At 46.3% G+C, this 18,147-nt stretch overlaps 2 protein-coding genes and 1 long non-coding RNA gene across 3 annotated transcripts in view; 1 reads left to right on the top strand and 2 right to left on the bottom strand.

The window, feature by feature from the left end:
* LOC137866013 (C-C motif chemokine 7-like) overlaps nt 1–777 on the bottom strand; it is a 1,442-nt gene extending 665 nt beyond the window's left edge. Inside the window, exon 1 of the mRNA XM_068701642.1 lies at nt 1–777. This exon is cut by the window's left edge and continues 59 nt beyond it. Coding sequence (XP_068557743.1) covers nt 1–2 — 2 coding nt within the window. The 5' untranslated portion in view covers nt 3–777.
* Nucleotides 778–4,551: 3,774 nt separating this feature from the next.
* ccl20a.3 (chemokine (C-C motif) ligand 20a, duplicate 3) lies at nt 4,552–5,550 on the top strand. The gene is made up of 4 exons (XM_068738248.1): nt 4,552–4,707; nt 4,814–4,922; nt 5,031–5,105; nt 5,197–5,550. Exons 1-4 carry the CDS (start codon nt 4,632–4,634, stop codon nt 5,243–5,245), a joined length of 309 nt encoding a protein of 102 aa, XP_068594349.1. The 5' UTR covers nt 4,552–4,631; the 3' UTR covers nt 5,246–5,550.
* A 2,601-nt stretch (nt 5,551–8,151) lies between these two features.
* LOC137892801 (uncharacterized) lies at nt 8,152–17,835 on the bottom strand. Its single transcript, XR_011105428.1, has 3 exons — nt 17,699–17,835; nt 10,831–10,882; nt 8,152–8,477 (listed from the first exon to the last, which is right to left on the bottom strand). It is a non-coding gene; the product is annotated as an uncharacterized lncRNA (long non-coding RNA).
* Between the last annotated feature and the right edge of the window lie 312 nt (nt 17,836–18,147).

Here is an 18,147-nt window from a genome sequence, read left to right as displayed (position 1 = left end):
ATCGTCCTCTCGCAGCGTTTCTTCAGCAGGATATCAGTTCTCTGACCTGGGTTCTCAGGAGGAATGAGCTGATGAAGCTACTCTCAGTACAGTTTAAATACTGTCAAACGCCAGAGCTAATGTCCCACCGAGGAGCGAGGAAGTACTGCTGGAAATACCGACGCTCTGATGTTTCTGGGTCAAGTGGGAAGTGTGGGCATCGTGCACTTTTAACCACTACAGTGGTACAAAACCCCCTTCTGTCTGGGTCACCGGAGCGCAGTGAAGAGATGAAGCACATGAGCGACACGTTGTCTATTCTCCGTTTTAAAGATGAATGCGTGTCGTTGTGCTGATGATTAATATTACCAAAAAAAAGGTTGTACAGAATAAATGGAGTTCATTCATTTGAATGTAAACACTATTAGATCAGGTCCTTTCAAATCACTTTATTTTATCATTTTATTTAATAAGTTGACGTGGAATGAAAGTACTGTACTCAAACATCCCTACACATTTGAGGTATTTATACCTGTTTAGCCTCAATCTTATGCTTCAAATGTCACACAACACAGCTGATCATTTTATACAATGTGACGTATTTTCATAGTTAAAGCTGCCCAGCTGTGTTTAACGAGGTTCATTCTCACCATAACAATAATGTGACTCTGTCAGGAGCGGCTCTGCGTGCTTTGACTCTGATGATACTTTTAGAGTAGTTTCACTTCACGTATCAGTTTGAACAGAGTATTAGAATGAAGTATCTTTATGTTGGTATTGTCATCTACAGTTGTGGTCAAAAGTTTACATACACTTGTAAAGAACATAATGTCATGGCTCTCTTGAGTTTCCAGTTATTTCTACAGCTCTGATTTTTCTCTGATAGAGTGATTGGAACAAATACTTCTTTGTCACAAAAAACATTCATGAAGTTTGGTTCTTTCATGACTTTATTATGGGTTAACAGAAAAAGTGATCAAATCTGCTGGGTCAAAAATATACATACAGCAACATGAATTAGCAATTTTGGTGACTTAGAAAGTTGTGTCAATGAAATGAGCTTCATAGCATGGCCTCTTAACTTCTTGTGAGTGATTATGAGTGACTACAGCTGGTGACTTCTCTGAGGCCATTTAAATAGGGCTCATTGGATACAAACGCCCACAAACGCTACAATGGGAAAGTCAAAGGAGCTCAGCATGGATCTGAAAAAGCGAATCATTGACTTGAACAAGTCAGGAAAGTCACTTGGAGCCATTTCAAAGCAGCTGCAGGTCCGAAGAGCAACAGTGCAAACAATTGTTTGTAAGTATAAAGTGCATGGCACTGTTTTGTCACTGCCACGATCAGGAAGAAAACGCAAGCTATCACCTGCTGCTGAGAGAAAATTGGTCAGGAGGGTGAAGAGTCAACCGAGAACCACCAAAAAGCAGATCTGCCAAGAATTAGAAGCTGCTGGAACACAGGTGTCAGTGTCCACAGTCGAGCGTGTTTTGCATCTCCATGGACCGAGAGGCTGCCGTGCAAGAAGGAAGCCCTCGCTCCAAAAGCGGCACCTTAAGGCTCGACTGAAGTTTGCTGCTGATCACGTGGACAAAGATAAGACCTTCTGGAGGAAAGTTCTGTGGTCAGACGAAACAAAAATCGAGCTGTTTGGCCACAATGCCCAGCAATATGTTTGGAGGAGAAAAGGTGAGGCCTTTAACCCCAAGAACACCATGCCTACCGTCAAGCACGGTGGTGGTAGTATTATGCTGTGGGGCTGTTTTGCTGCCAATGGAACTGGTGCTTTACAGAGAGTAAATGGGATAATGAAGAAGGAGGATTACCTTCAAATTCTTCAAGATAACCTAAAATCATCAGCCCGAAGGTTGGGTCTTGGGCGCAGTTGGGTGTTCCAACAGGACAATGACCCCAAACACACATCAAAAGTGGTAATGGAATGGCTAAATCAGGCTAGAATTAGGGTTTTAGAATGGCCTTCCCAAAGTCCTGACTTAAATCCCATTGAGAACATGTGGACAATGCTGAAGGAACAAGTCCATGTCAGAAAGCCATCAAATTTAACTGAACTGCACCAATTCTGTCAAGAGGAGTGGTCAAAGATTCAACAAGAAGCTTGCCAGAAGCTTGTGGATGGCTACCAAAAGAGCCTAATTGAAGTGAAAATGGCCAAGGGACATGTAACCAAATATTAGCACTGCTGTATGTATATTTTTGACCCAGCAGATTTGATCACTTTTTCTGTTAACCCATAATAAAGTCATGAAAGAACCAAACTTCATGAATGTTTTTTGTGACAAAGAAGTATCTGTTCCAATCACTCTATCAGAGAAAAATCAGAGTTGTAGAAATAACTGGAAACTCAAGACAGCCATGACATTATGTTCTTTACAAGTGTATGTAAACTTTTGACCACAACTGTATATGCTTCTCACAGCACGGTTAACCTGTGGCCTCATTGAGGTCGGAGTCTTTTGCTCAAGAGAGAACTGAGAACCAGAATTATTCAACGTACAAGAGAGAGAAGTTTGACAGGAACCCCAAACTCAAACCCAAACCCACTGCTCAGCATCCTGCTGACCTTCATTCAGCACACAAACAACATGATGAGGCGGCGCAAAACGGACATCGACATGCAAATACCACCGTACAATGTTTTCATGTACTGTCCTCACATCCAATGAGCAGTGATAGCGGTTTGAAACGATGTGTCAGTGAGCAGTCCTGGTTGATATAACCGTCGCTCACACACATTAGTAAAGGCTGAGGTGATGCAGATGTGATAACCAAGTGAATGTAGTGAGAAACAAGTCAAACATGGAGGACAAAAGCTCCAAACGTACTCAAACAAATCTTCCTCTTCATCGTCGTTTATTCTCCAGAGCAACACTTTCATGTGAGGACAGACTTACAGTCTACGAGACAGAAAAAGACATCGTGACACATCTCAGTGGGCATGACATGAGTGAATGAGTCCTTTAGTTTCAGGGTCCTGGTCCTGGTCCTGGTTCTGGTTGACTTACTTACTGGGACAACAGGACAGAACAATCGTTGATGCTGTGAGTGACAGATGTGCTTTTCCTGCTATGACAAGTCAAACCGTCGAATCAATCAACTTCGGATTATTAGCAAACGGGTCCTAAAGGGATTTCTGCTGATTTCGGTTCATTCACTGGCAGATTTGTGCATTTCTGTGTTTTGTCTCCTCTGGCTGGTTGGGAGTGGGCTGAGAAACGCTCACTCACCGATCACAGCGAGCTGTCGGCTTAAAGCCTCCTCTTTCCGTCAGTAGGTGTCTTTTGATGTCTCACAGAAACCTGGATTCCTAAAACATGCCTTACATTAAAGGAATGTTTTTGACTTTTTTTAAAAGCCTGTCTTAAAGCAACACTGATGGTACATTCACACATTCACAGGGCTCTTATTTTGGAGGAGGAACACTTCATTTGACTAACAAACTTCTGATGTCTTATAATAACTTCAGCTGAATGACAGATTTGGATTCTGTCCCACATTTGAGCCGCACCGGACAGGAAACACTTCACGTCTAGTCTGAACAGGAGGAGCGATAACAGGGACCAACACATCTGTATGTTCATATGAACATATGAACACATGAGTATTACATGCACGCTCTGTCTCACTGCTGGAGTACATCAGAGACAATTTAAAGAGGAGTTCTAATGCTGCAAAGATGCACGATGCAGGAAATTAGTGTGTTTCAATCATGGTGTGGTTTTGCTGGAAAGTTTGTGATGCGCAATTATACAAATGTTTAACGCTGTGTGACCTATTTCACTGTTTCACTTTGATGCACGCTTCTTGAGTAGTTAATAAGTGTTCCTCTGACCTAGAAAGGAACCTCAGTACAACCTCAAAGCAACCTACTTATGAAGGCCCACATCTCACACAGCGAGGTCTCCGGTGGAACTTCATCTCTTCATCCTCTCTTCATTTTAAATCTCCGATTGTTTTCTTTGATTAAATAATATCGTAAACAGTGCACTGAGAGAGGAGCCACACCTGCGTAACTTCCCATGTTGCTGCTGCTCTATAAACAGAACTCTTTGTTATATCAAGGTGTGGTGACCTGACACCTGACACCCATCACACGTATAATCACACGCTCTATTATTCATATATTCACACTCAACATGCGAGTGATATTAATTCATTTATACTGACGATAAAATCCCCAAAATTACAACAGTGAATGTTCATATTAGTTGTTTTTTATTTCTTCTTTACCTTTAAAATGTTCAACAACATATAATTTCTCCCTACTTGGGAATTTTTCACACAAATAAAAAATCTTTTTCACAATGACAATACTGCTGTGTGTGTGTGTGTGTGTGTGTGTGTGTGTGTGTGATGCATTCCTCCCCACATCTTCCCCTTTTTCCTCTCATTGGGGAAAGTGAGGGGGGTTTTCTATGATGGTGTAACACTCGAAGTGTGCGGAGCTCAACCGATCGCAGCGGAAGTTCCCCCTCCTCCTCCCCCCCCCTCCCCCCCCGCTCCTCTGAGGAATATAAAAGGAGGCAGCGATCAATCGCTCAGTCACCACCACCTCTCTGACTCCACCACCTCTCTGACTCCACCTGAGGACAGACGACACACCGGCTCAGAGTCACAGCACAGAGGAAGACATGGTGTCAATCACAGCTGCAGCGGCGGTGCTCGTTCTCCTCTCCGCCTGTCTGCTGACCACAGACGCATCTACAGGTATGTTCTGCGTTTCCACCGTCTCTTTCCTTTTACTTCATTATCGTCTACTCAGATATCTGGCCACAGACAGACGTCTCTGATCAGCCTGTTTCTTGTTTCACAGGGCATTACGGATGCTGTCGAAGTTACATGACAACCAGAATACCATTTCGTAAAATCAAGGGGTACTCGGTCCAGACCATCACAGAAACATGTCATATCAACGCCATCATGTGAGTGTCTCCTGCCTCTCAACCAGAGCATCCATAACACAAGTCACGGCACCAGTGTTCATTCAAAGTGTGCTCGTGTTCATTATTGTTTATTACCTTTTTCTATAGTTTCCACACAATGAAGGGCAAAGCGTGCGTGAACCCTGCTCTCGGCTGGGTGATGCAGTACGTCCACCTTCTGGGGTAAGACTTTGTGCAACAGAACAAAGAAGCAGTGAAATGTGTTCACACAGGAGAACGGCTGAAAGTGTAACCGGTTCAATTGTCGTTGCAGAACTAAAGCGCAGATGGTTCACATGAAGACGTCGAAGGCGCAGGAGTAGAGTTGTTCTGCTTCCTGACGATGGATGGAGCCCACACTGTTTGTCTGCCTGTTATCCAGTAACCAATGATCCGGAGTTATCAGTCAGTGAACTCCGGGGTGAAGCCATATAACACAACCGCTGATAATAATAATAATAATAAAAAAAACATGTTTTAATACAGGCATCAGCTCAGTTGTAAGAGCATTGTATCATATTATTTTAACATTTTTCATACGGTTTGCTATTATAAAATGTATTTGCACATGTTATTAAATCATTAAAGTTTTTAAAAAAACAAACAAATACGTTGTGCCAGGCCTCTTAATGAAAGCACTGCTGTGTGTCTGTATTATTTAAACCTGACAGAACTGAATTAAACTCGTCTTTTATTTTAACTTAACTTCCTTGTTTATTTTGTCGCCGTGAGAAATTCCAGCTCTGGAGATTTTCTGTCCCGTAATCAAAACACGGCAAACAGTTGAACACACAGTGGAAAACCTGTGACCTCAGCAGGAGGAAGTAGTGAGAGGTGTGTGTGTGTGTGTGTGTGTGTGTGTGTGTGTGTGTGTGTGTGTGTGAAGCAGCCGAAGAACAGGTATTACACCGACATCAGCAGTGAGGAAGTCAAACGCTCCTGGTGCTTCACTGTAGGTCCGGTATGATTCTCTGCAGGGACTGTTGTAAATATATATATATTTACACATACATACATACATACATATATATATATATATGTATATATATATATATATATATATACATATACATACACACACACACACACACACACACATATACATACATTATATGTATATGCTGAATATGTATAATTAGTTTTTTAATCAAAGAAGTAGAAAAGACATTGTAGATCCAGTTAAAGTCATAAAACAGAATAAGTTATACTGTGAAAATTAATGACCTGTAATCGTTCAAAGATCGGCGTGTGCATGAGGTTGTGTAATATACTCGTTGAACACTAGGTGGCGGTAGTATCGCTTCAAAGAAGAAGTTGTGTGAAATGATAAAAAAAAAAAGAAACGTCTCAGCAACACTTTTATCAAGTTTAGCTGTTTCAGTGACATTTGTCAGCGAACAGTTCATCCCACACTGTGCGTCACACGACACGTGTTTCAAGTCTTTGAAATGTGACTTTCTGTATTTAAACTGCTAAAAGACATCTAGATATATATATATAGATATATAATTCTGTCATGGAGGCGCTTCGTGTCCCAGCATTGGCCATCAGCTGTTGGCAACGCCAACAAAGCCGAACAAATGAGCGTTTTCTCCCGTCGCATGAATCCATCCCGAGTGACAGTCTGGAGCCACGCTCACAGCCACTATTACATCACCTCCACTGTTCTGCACCACTGTGCAGAGTGCTTTTCTATGAATAATACAGAGAGACTGGGGGGGGGGGGGGGGGGGGGGGGGGGACATGGACATGGGTTACTAAATGACAGAGGGACGACATCCCGTTAGATGGAAAGAAGGGAGCCGGAAGCATATTCTGGAGGGAAACGTCACCGAACGTGAAGTTAAATGATCACATCAGACACCGATGCATGGATTCTGATTCAGCTTTATTGAATTAGTGAATTCCTACATGACTGTGTGTTTACATAACGTGAGCTACAGATAAAGGACACGCTGTGGCAGAGCGGCAGCGGCAGCAGCAGCAGCAGCAGCATGGCCGCTCCCGGACGTCTGGAGGAGGACAAGGTTATAGACTTGTGTTTTCCCATGAGGGAGCAGGCTGCTTTGGTATAGAAAGAAAATAACATATTGCACTCTGAGATCAGCAGACAGGTCTTCTATCACGGCATATGTGCGCACACACACACACACACACACACACACACACACACACACACACACACACACACACACACACACACACACACACACACAGGCAGGAAACCAGACAGTCTCTCATGAAGCTCAAACAAAGATAATGAGACATCCTCAGTCAGAGCGGTGAAAACAATCTTGCTTTTCAAATTGCCGGTACGCCGGCACATTGGCAGCAACAACAGGGAGAATATTGGAAGACTAAAAACTGGATCATTTCACCGGTGCTGTAGTTTTTCCACCTTTTCTGCTTCCCCTTGTCCTCCCTCTCTCTCCCTGCCTCTCTTTGTCGCTCACTCTTGCCGGCACGGTTAACACAGAGTTAGCCGAGCTCCGTATATAATTAGACAAACAAAAAAGAGAGGGATGAAACATCTAAAGGAGAAGAGACTCCAAATGATTACACATTCACTCCGCTTCCTTCCCCCTTGCTGCACACATAACCACCAATTAGAGGAGAGGAGGATGAGGACATGCAAGCCGCCAGGAGTCTATTTGTGTCTCTATCTCTCTCTCTATCTCTCGCTCTCTCTCTCTCTATCTCTCTCTCGCTCTCTCTCTCCCTTTCACCCCCTGAAGACTACCCAGCGCTGGGGAGGGAGAAGGAGAGGAGAAAATAGAAGTGAAAAACAAGAAGTATATATATATAAAGAAATCTGTGTTTCACATCCGGTCGGCTGATTGGCTGAGATGCGAGTCGGGCAGATCTGGGCCACAGTTGCACTCATTGTTCAGTGAGCTTTTCTACACAGTCCAACCCAGCGACAGCAATGAATGTTGATTGTGACCTTTGGTCTTTGGGTACGGAGGAAACAGAGCGTCACTTTTGTGCGTGCGTCTTCCTCTCGACATTTTGCTCGCGCCCACACACACACACACACACACACACACACACACACACACGCCCTTTTGTTCATTCTTCTTCTTCTTCTTCTTCTTCTTGCTCATTCCCGACGTCGTCAGAGGCAAGCCTCAGGGCACAGTCAACGGTCGATGGTTTTTATGCGATCCATACCAAAAACTCACCGACAGCGTTGAATGTTCACCGAGGCAAGCGGGACTGTGACCGTGAGCCGAGCTGACAAGACGAGGCGGGGCGTAGCGGGGGGGGGGGAAGGGAGGACAGACAAGTCAGACAGGCAGGGGACGGGGACAGAGCCGAGGACGTGATTCAAAACCCCGGAGGCCGGGTCGCACAGCGGAGGGACGTAATGCAACAGGACAACGACAGAATGAGTCCAGCGTCCGCGGGGCAGACGTGGTTCTGGTTCTGTTCTACGTGATCGTGTGTGTTTGAGCTGGAACATAAAGAGAGAGGATGTGCTCTACTGCCTCACCAGCACCTCGTCAATCGCAGGTCCTCCTTTCATCTTCACGTCAAAGCTGTCCAGAGCAGCATCTGAAACACAGATGAAGAGGAAGACGCTAGCGCCGGGGTTGCACAATACTGTGTGTGTGTGTGTGTGTCTGCAGAAACACACACTCTTCTCCATCATTTAGCCAGGCAGCTACGTCACATGATGTCCGTCTCTGCTGTTACCCCATCAAAGAGGTGGATGTAACAGCACTGAGGAACAGCTCTTAGGATTCAAACACAAAGTCCCAGCCACTCTAAATAACCAACAGCTTCCACTGGGCCTTCATTCCTCAACGCAATAAACTACCCAGATGAACCTGAACCGTCATTGTTTTGAGGTGATGAAGAAACAGGAAACCAAAAATATCTGCATTCATATGTTTAACACCAGGCTTAGGTTTTTGAATCAAATCAGATCCGGTTCACAGAGAGATAAATGTTTTAAATAAACAGAATAAATAGACGCTCTGTATGGTTTGCTCAGAACACCATGAGAGGAATATCCTTCCACGGTTCTTACAGACATCTAGACCGGAGAACAATGCTGCGACGTCCCACTGAGCAGCCGAGCTTTTCAGACCCCGGCCGTCGCCCGACCGCAGGCTGAGAGCTCCCATTGTCAGACGCCGGGGAACGAGTCCCGGCAGCCTGGCGAGGGGGGGGGGGGGGGGGGGGCTGACGTCAGGAGCGCTGATCTACGGTCATTCATCGCACCGTTTCACCGGCTTAGTGCGCTGATGTCATTGAGCAGGCTAGACCTGCATCCATTACTCTGCTGAGGGAGGCAGACGTCAGGCTAGCGTGATCACACACACACACACACACACACACACACACACACCGGTTACAATGAATGAGTAATGCATCGCGGCGCGGCAGCTGTAATTCAGAAGGTCGTGAAAACAGACAGTTCGCTTTTTGTCTGCGTCTTTGAATGATCGCCTCCGCATTCTTTCACCGCATGCTTTCCTTCATGAATATGTACAAATCCACAAATTTATTTGGACGATCACAGAAAAAGAAATGTAGCCAAATAGTAAATGATGTGCCACTTAGTCGACAACGTGAAACCAACGCGTTCTTTAGAGTCTGAAGTGCAGCCTGTGAACTAGAAGTCTCTCTTCTCTCACGCCGAAGCAGCTCAGATAAGAGACTAAATTCATAAGCCATATTACATCTTCCCTTCTCTATCACACACACACACACACACACACACACACACACACACACACACACACACACACACACACACAATGAGACCTAAAACGAAAAATAGGCGGCGGGTCGAGGGAGAGAAAGGGGGGGGGACTTTGCCATGGCAACCCCAGTGTCAGCCAGCCATTTCTTCTTAATCCCCCCAATTCAATGTCGCGCCCTCTGAGAGACCCCCTCTCTCTACAGCTGAATATTTCTTTTGTGTGAAGAGACTCAGTATATGTGTGTGTGTGTGTGTGTGTGTGTGTGTGTGTGTGTGTGTGTGTGTGCGGGAGGGTGGGATCACGGAGGGGGGAGGGATTGGGGTTAGGGGGGGGGGGGGAATCATAGCTAACCCAGCTTAAATAGGGGGCCAAGCTGCAGGCCACAGAGTCTCAACATTACACCGGGGTACTAACCAGAGATCAAATCACACACACACACACACACACACACACACACACACACACACACACACACACACACACACACACACACACACACACACACTTAAACACTATATTGATGGAGCGAGATGATCTTTTGAAATGGCGGATAATTACATCATATGGCAAACAGCCGGCCTTTCCTCTCTCTGAGCCCATCGCCGACAAACTCCGCACTTTATCCGTTTCCTCCTGCTCTTGCATGAGCCGGCCGCCCGACATTACCGAGGAAAGGGTTTTTTGTTTTTTTTTGTGGAGGAGTGGGAGGGGAGAGGCGTCAGCTGCTTGAACAAAATTAAAAGGCCTCCGTTTGTTCCCGACAATAAACGTCCCCATCTCTGGAGCTGCTCCACAGCTGCAGGCAGATAGGCTTTCATTGCTAAGTGCGGACTAATAGAGAGCGATGCCTCCTTCCTCGACTGTAAGCCGATTTACTGTGCAGGAGAGAAAAATCAGGGAGCTTCACAGTCATCTTTCTGCGATGCCTCCCCTCCAAGAACGAGGACAAAAGAATGTGACACATGGTGGATATTCAGTAATAGAGAAACTAAGGATTTCACCAAGCTGTTTTAATGATGATGTGCCGTATATATATATATATATATATATATATATATATATATATATATATATATATATATATATATATATACATATATATATACATATACATATACATATATATATATATATATACATATACACACACACACACACACACACACACACACACACACACACATATATATGTATACCTGGTGAAAATGATGTTGGTGGAGTCACAAGCAGGAGGCACAATGTGAAAACCTAGAGGCAGGAGACAAAAGCAGACAAAGACACAACGGTTAGGAGGCTGATTTCTTACAGCGTACGGAAACAACGGAAGAACGCTTTTCTGGGTATCTGACGATCTGTTATAGAAATGCACAATTAATGTGATTTCAAGTAGTACGTTTCCTAATCAACAGATAATTAATGTCCTCCGGAAATCCCCAAACCAGGCTGAGCGATGGCAGCGGGGCGCAGGAAGTGCCAGCGGTGTGTCTCTGGGGTGGTCCGTGGGCGAGACTCTAACGTAGCCGTTGTCCACTCCGGTGTATACTGTACATCCAGCCGTAATGAGGAACAGACCTGCGGTCTGCCTGCTGGGGCCTCTCCATGCCTCTCCATGCCTCTCCGTATCTACACATGCATGTGCTCCACATTAACGGCAGCCTTCAGACTTTATTTGAAGTGAGCTGAACCAGGACTTTTCAAAAAAGGGAAGGCAGACGTGACCGAGGACCTACGGTGCCCTCGGCCCTAATATTTGACCCCGGTGGGTTGATTATATAAAGTGGCCATTTAAACCGATTCAAACTGTGGATGATTGCAGTTTGGCTGCTTTGTGGTGGTTCTTTGTCAAGCGTTTACAGAGCTGGACTTGCCCAACATCTGGCTGGGATATTACATGTGACATGAGAGCTGCAGACATAATTCTAAAAAAAAAAAGTATATTGTTTTAACTTGGGTAAAGAATCCAACCTTAATATGAAGGTCTGTGCAGCTTCTAGCCAAAGGCGTCGTCTTCTCGCCGTGCAGCAGAACTCACACGTTGTACATTTAAACTATCTGTACCTGAGCAAACATTATGAACCCGTGAAAGTGCGCCGTGTCGACCCAGTCCATCAGAGAGTAAAGGGCACATTGTGACACAAGGTGCAGAGTCTGTTCTACAAGTGCCAAGACATAAACCACAAACAAAAACAAAAGGCACAAAGTTAGTGCCTTGGGACGGATTAGCAGGGTGGGGTCGTTTGGTGACCCTTGACCTTTTTAACCCCGAGGAATGTTGTCGTGCTGGTGCGTGTATTGTTCCGGCCTCCCTAAGGAGCCCCAGCAGTGTATCGGATGAATGTGGGCGCTGAATGTTCCTGAGGGCTTCTCCTTTCCACCCCCCCCCAAAAAAACTAAAAACCTCCTTTTTTTCGTCCCCTAATCCGTTCTTTTCTGCTCTTTATCCTCAGCCTTCAACAAACAAAAGGTATCAACAGGTCGGTCTAAAGTGCACATGTATGCAGAGGGGCCACTAACACGGGGAGCAGGCCGACTCTCCTCGCCGACCTAAACGATCAGCACAGACGCAGCAACAAAAAAAAACACTTCTTTTGCCCCTCTGCTCATCAAATACACCACTTTTTATTGGTCCACCGTCCAGATCTAAGAGTATCTGAGTATCTTCAGACAGTCTGGCTCTAGAGGAAGTCACCGGCGGTAGATGGAGACTGACAGATGAGAGGGCCAGACAGACAATTACCGGCCAGGTATGTCCTTTATATCCACCTAGGGCTGGTCAGAGGAAATGGAGGAATTTATGATGTCATAAAAACAAAAGAAAAAAAAGAAAAAGAAAAAGAGAGCGAGCCAGAAGAGAAGTGCCTGAGAACAGGTTGTCTCTAGAGCCGGAGCCATAAAAGACTCCTGCGGCTTCTCCTCCCTCCCCCTGACTGCCTCCCGAGATGACGACGCGAGAGCGAGCGCCAGTTTCCACTCATCTGTAACAATGTGGCAAAATATTGTTATGGACTGCAAGACAAAATGTGACATGGAATAATAAATCCATGATGAAACTCGAGATGGAAAGGAACAAGATCGCTTCACTCAAGCAGCGTGCATGAATAGATCTTTGAGGCACGTTCATATTTTCATCCTGTGGTACTTCATACACGACCGTGACGACAGGAACTACCCACTAGTGAAGACAGAAATACGTGCTAAATTGTGTTACTGCCACTATTGCATAAGTACAAAATTAGCATCATATTAAAATCGATCATTTTAATTCAAAACGGTCTCTTTTGGCCCCGCTGAGGAAGTTGGACACTATTCCAGAATCACTGAAATCATTAAAAGCTTTCTTTTGTGCGACTTTCCTCAACGTGTGACCGTTTAAAACCCACAACCAAAACAAGCCGCGACGCGGGACACGTCTTCAACCAGAGAGGCACCATCTGTCGCCCAAAGTGAGCAGGTGGAAGCAAGAGAAAGCCTAAAAAAACGTTTTATGCAGACATAAAGGACACACACACACACACACACACACACACACACACACACACACACACACACACACACACACACGTGTGCACTCTTCCTACTACAAAAAGATGGACACACTCTCAGTGCTTGTTGAAAAGAAGGAAGAGAGAAGGTGGTTATTTGCTCTACAACCTCACTAAAGGAGGCTTCTCGTTGTAAAGAGGAGTGGCTGCACAGCCTCGTTTCCTTTCATCCTCTCCTTGAGGCACGCAGCCTTTGTCTCACAGAGGACAGAGCAACCAGCCTCCCGTCCACGCTGCACCGGACAAATACCTGGGAACTACCGCTGGCCTGGTGGGAAAACACCAAGGGGGGGGGGGGGGTCCTGTTAAATAAAACCTGTTATTAAATCTCAAAAGGAACGAGGACGGAGTTGAACTATGAACAGCTGGTACCAAAGTACACTTTAAAAATGATTTTAGACTTGTTGAGACTATTTTAGACCGCCTGTGTTTACTTGTCTTCCTTATTACAAAGGTAGCAACTGTGTGTGTGTGTGTGTGTGTGTGTGTGTGTGTGTGTGTGTGTGTGTGTGTGTGTGTGTGTGTGTGCAGTTAAAGACCGAGGTTGAAGGAAGGCAGGTCGTTTTTTCTCTCCTTCCAATCTGCACGTTTATGCCAGCTCAGCAGAATGAAAGCAGTTCCTGTCTATGAGGAACTGTATAGGGGTGAAGAGAGTTTAAGTCCTCCCCAAACCCCGACCGCAGCCGGCTGAATGCAAAGCCTTAAGTTCCAGTCCACACGGACCGCCTCGGCAGCCGGACCTCGCCGTCACACCTCATAAAGCCCAGCTCGAGCAGCGGGGTTGTGTTTAAAGCCAGGGGGACAGATAAGGCAAAATAAGGACAAATAAGGAGGAAAATAAGAATGCAGCCATTCAAGACACTGTGGAGAAAAGAGAGAAAAGCCCGTGACAAAAGCTCTTCAGCCGAAACTCCGACGGCACGTCTCTAGTGCGACAAATAAGAAAATATACTTTGTGGACAAATTGCAGCAGGAAACATAAGAAAGTGAGGAAGCCATTGAAGGATTTCTAAGACCATAATCCGCTCTTCTCATTTCTAGTTTTTGCTTAGCTGTCGAGAGGGAAGCGAGGACCCACAAGTTTATTTTCAAATAGTCCGTAAAGAATGCCTGTCATTTCCTGGCGTTCCCCACTTCCATATGAAAGCCCCCCGTTCCTTCAGGAACAATGGGAAAGATTCCAAAATTTCCACGGGGAGTTTCTCGCACGGCGATACAATAGAGAGCGTGTTGTGACAGACTTGAGACAAGCTGTTTCTCTCCATCCGTGACGAGATCGGCACTAATGCGGCGTTTTTGTCTTACATCTAGCGTACTTCGTGATTAAAGCAGCCGCACAACAGCTGTGACATGGGATAAATGAGCCCAGAGTGAAGTCTAATGGAGGACCTGAATCGCTCCTCGACGACTCACCGGGATATCTGTGATTTCTCATATCTAGGAAACGTTTGAGTCTGTGAAAAGAGCTCACGAAGCATCGAACTGTTTGGACAAGTGTCGGACGTTATTAAGCACAGCGGAGCGTTTAAATGGAACACGTTTCCCTCACATATTATTGTGTTTTCTTATCCATAAGCTTACATCTAACACCAACACACACGCAGTCTCACACCAGCCGTAAGAGTTCCTTAATTAACCAAAGAAAGAGAAGCTCAAGTATCATGCGCTCGTGAACGTGCCAATGTGCTCTTGAAAGCCACCTGGCTTGACCCGAGCAGACCCGAGCCTTTGGCTAGACAAGAGGTCAGAGGTCATCCACTCAACTAGATAGGCAGAATGTTGAGATGCCCCGAGGCTACGTGCCGGAGTGCCGGAGGTCTAACCTTTCCAGTTACCCAACAATGCACCCGCACACCCAAGAGAAGCACACACACACACACACATGTGGACACACACACACATGTGGACACACACACACACACACACATGTGGACACACACACATGTGGACACACACACACACACACACACACACACACACACACATGTGGACACACAGATTCCTGTTGTTGTGAACTCATTCCCCCCTCGACTTCATTTACCTGTAACGCATAAACACAAAGGAAGTGTATGCGGTAAACAGCTGCCCTCAGATCTTCTGCTTTGGATCCACAGATGTACAATCAAGTCTGAGCTGGAAAAAAATCTGCGCTTTTTATGTCATCCAGATGCCTCAGAAATAAGAAATTAAAAAGTTTGCAGATTGTATTTTAATGATTAAAAAAAAAAGGGGGGGGGGGGGGGGGGGGGGGCATTTTCTTCCTCATTATTAGTGTGTTCGGTGTTTAATGGCAGCGGGGGAAGAAATCTGGGTGTCTGCTGGGAGTCATGTGACGGTTGGAGACGCGAGACGGGACTCCCTGATGTTAACGACACAACATCTTCAACCAACGGACAAAAACAACAGGAACATTAATATATTTTAATTTGAATTGCTCGCTGGATGCTGTCCAGACAGAGCCGGGGAGGAACTATAGAGGAACTATGGAGGAACTATGGAGGATCTATGGAGGATCTATGGAGGAGCTATGGAGGAGCTATGGAGGAGCTATGGAGGAGCTATGGAGGATCTATGGAGGAACTATGGAGGATCTATGGAGGAACTATGGAGGAGCTATGGAGGAACTATGGAGGAGCTATGGAGGAGCTATGGAGGAACGGGGATCTGTGGTCGAGAGCCGCTCCTCTCTGATGGCAGCTTGATTCTCGAACACAATTGCAGGATGCAGCTGATGAAGCCGGTCACACGTGACGATGCTCCATTCACACAGCGCTGCACCCACAACTCTCCCGAGAGCAACTCCAAACTGAATTTAAAGCTCCGCATGAGAGCTGCGCACTCGGACACTCGCCGCTCTTCGCTGTGAGGGAGCAGCAGGATGCTTCACAAAGGGACAAAGTGAATTATGTGGAGCTCGGCCCTGAGAGGGACGGATGTGAGGCTATCACAGAACATCAGCACCTACTGTTCAGCCATTGTGCATTTCTCCATTGACATGACATTTCCTCCCCTTACACCGCCCCCCCCCCCAATTATGTACAAGCAGTTGAATGTCAGCATTCGGTAAATGCTGTTTTTTCAATAAAAAGCCATGCATTTTTCATTAAAGCACGCTGTGTACAACACACAGCCAGTAAAATGTAGTGCTGCACTAAGCGTCTAGACCTGCTGTATCCAAACGGGAGAAGAATTTATGGAGACTGCCTCATTAACCTTAAGGCATATTAGTGCTTGGCACGGCACGCTGAGAGGCTGAGCGCGGCAGCGTCTACAGCCTCCTTAAAGCACGATGGGCTCAGCTGCTTTAAATTACCTGCGGAGTCAAACGGCTCAGTGGCCCATTAGACCCAAAAAGTGTGGCGCGCTCGTGATGAGGTGTGTTTATCTGGTCAGTGCGTCCTCTCAACAGTGCCCATCCTGAAAATGGCAGTCTGGCTGGGTTTTTTTTTTTTTTCGCCATGTGCTGGAGGCCCAAATTCCGGGAGGGAAGTCGGATGCGCGCACAATGTTTCCGAGAATTCAGGATGCGCAAAACCACGCTTGCAGTCTACTTGCACTATTCCCAACGTCTCTCCGCGTTTGGCACACAAAACAGTCGCGCATGCATTATTGTTGCACCGCGCCCAGGGTCACATTTTCAGTGCGTATTTCGTTTTTCTGTCTATCGTTACGCGCCGATCACACCGTGAGTCACGGCTGAGGAGAGAGACGGGGTGGCGGCTGTGAACGATCGGTGTCTGCTTTCTGCTCTTCAGGTGTCTCGCTCGGGTTGGGTTTTTTTTTTTGGGGGGGGGGGGGGGGGGCAGGAGGGCTGCTGTAACGTCGATACAATGACAGATGGTCCACACAAAAGCCGGCGCGCATTGTTCAGCTGCAAAATAATAGCCACCATTTATCAGTGTTCGCCGACTTTCAGGCCCGATAGGAACAGCAGCCTGTCTGGATGAGTGGAATGAATCAAAGTTATATTGTTCGGGAGGCTCCGACCGGGATTCCTCTGCGCTGCACCGGCTGTTTAAACGTATCGGTCAAACTTTCCAAGCAGCGGAAACAGCGTTTTGGATCTGTACACCGTGTACCGTCGATGCGTCTTGAGAACCATTACAAAAGTTCAAGTGTGCAGGAAAAAAAAAACGGGGGGGGGCGCTGCACAGACTAATCGGAAATCACGTATTTTATTTCCCTCTCGATTCACACGGATGCTTTATGAACATGAGCGATGAAAGACGCGCTTTTCTGTCCGCTGGCATGTTTCACTTGCGCTCGTTTTTTTTTGGAGACGTGAAGCCGCCTCGTTAGCAGCCCACGGAGCGCCAAAGCCCAGACCATCACATGGCATCACGCGTTCACATTCCTTCAGCAGATTACACATCGTGTCTAAAGAGAAATATGGTGGTTTGTTTTTTAACGACGCATCATTTCTCACAACTACGGCATCTACAGATTCTGCTGGATTTAACACAAACAACGCCTCTCTATGCTCAGGTTATAGTTTATGCATTTTACATGACGGCATACTCACCACATCCCCCTTCACCCGCTGCTTGCACAACAACAGGATTCACGGTCCCGTCGAGGCTGGACCGATGAGGATCTCTTCAAGTGTGCCACACAGTGCGTATTTTCACTCTCATCACTTCCGTCCGAGACCAACTCTCCGCCGACTGAGCGCCCTGCTCCTCTGATCCACAGATTACGTGTGTTCGAGAGGCAGGAGGGAGGGCATCCGGTTTACAGGGATCACCGGGAGGACCGGGATTGGCTCAGAGGAGATAGCTTGATGAAATGCGCGTCTGCCATTGGACGGCGGTGCGCGCGTGGGGTGGGGGGTAGGAGGAGGGGGGGGGGGGGCGCTGTCGTGTATTATTCAGGAGAAACCGGGTGGGGAGTGGAAGAAGAGGAATCTCGGGGCAAAAGCGGCATATGCAGACAATGCCCTGTCTCAAAAAATTCACATTTCATGGGTGGACT

The sequence above is a fragment of the Cebidichthys violaceus genome, unplaced genomic scaffold, assembly GCF_023349555.1.
Source record: "Cebidichthys violaceus isolate CVI_PGR_0920_01 unplaced genomic scaffold, fCebVio1.0.p SCAF_8, whole genome shotgun sequence".
Classification (NCBI taxonomy): Eukaryota; Metazoa; Chordata; class Actinopteri; order Perciformes; family Stichaeidae; genus Cebidichthys; species Cebidichthys violaceus.
Note: the sequence above shows the minus strand (reverse complement) of the source record. Positions and strands in the feature narration are given on the sequence as shown.

Bases quoted from the DNA above. Each gene is read 5' to 3' on its own strand.
- ccl20a.3 (XM_068738248.1), top strand. From the start codon at position 4,632: ATGGTGTCAATCACAGCTGCAGCGGCGGTGCTCGTTCTCCTCTCCGCC. The intron at 4,923-5,030 runs GTGAGTGTCTCC...CTTTTTCTATAG, and splicing joins TGTCATATCAACGCCATCAT to TTTCCACACAATGAAGGGCA. The intron at 5,106-5,196 runs GTAAGACTTTGT...TTGTCGTTGCAG, and splicing joins CAGTACGTCCACCTTCTGGG to AACTAAAGCGCAGATGGTTC.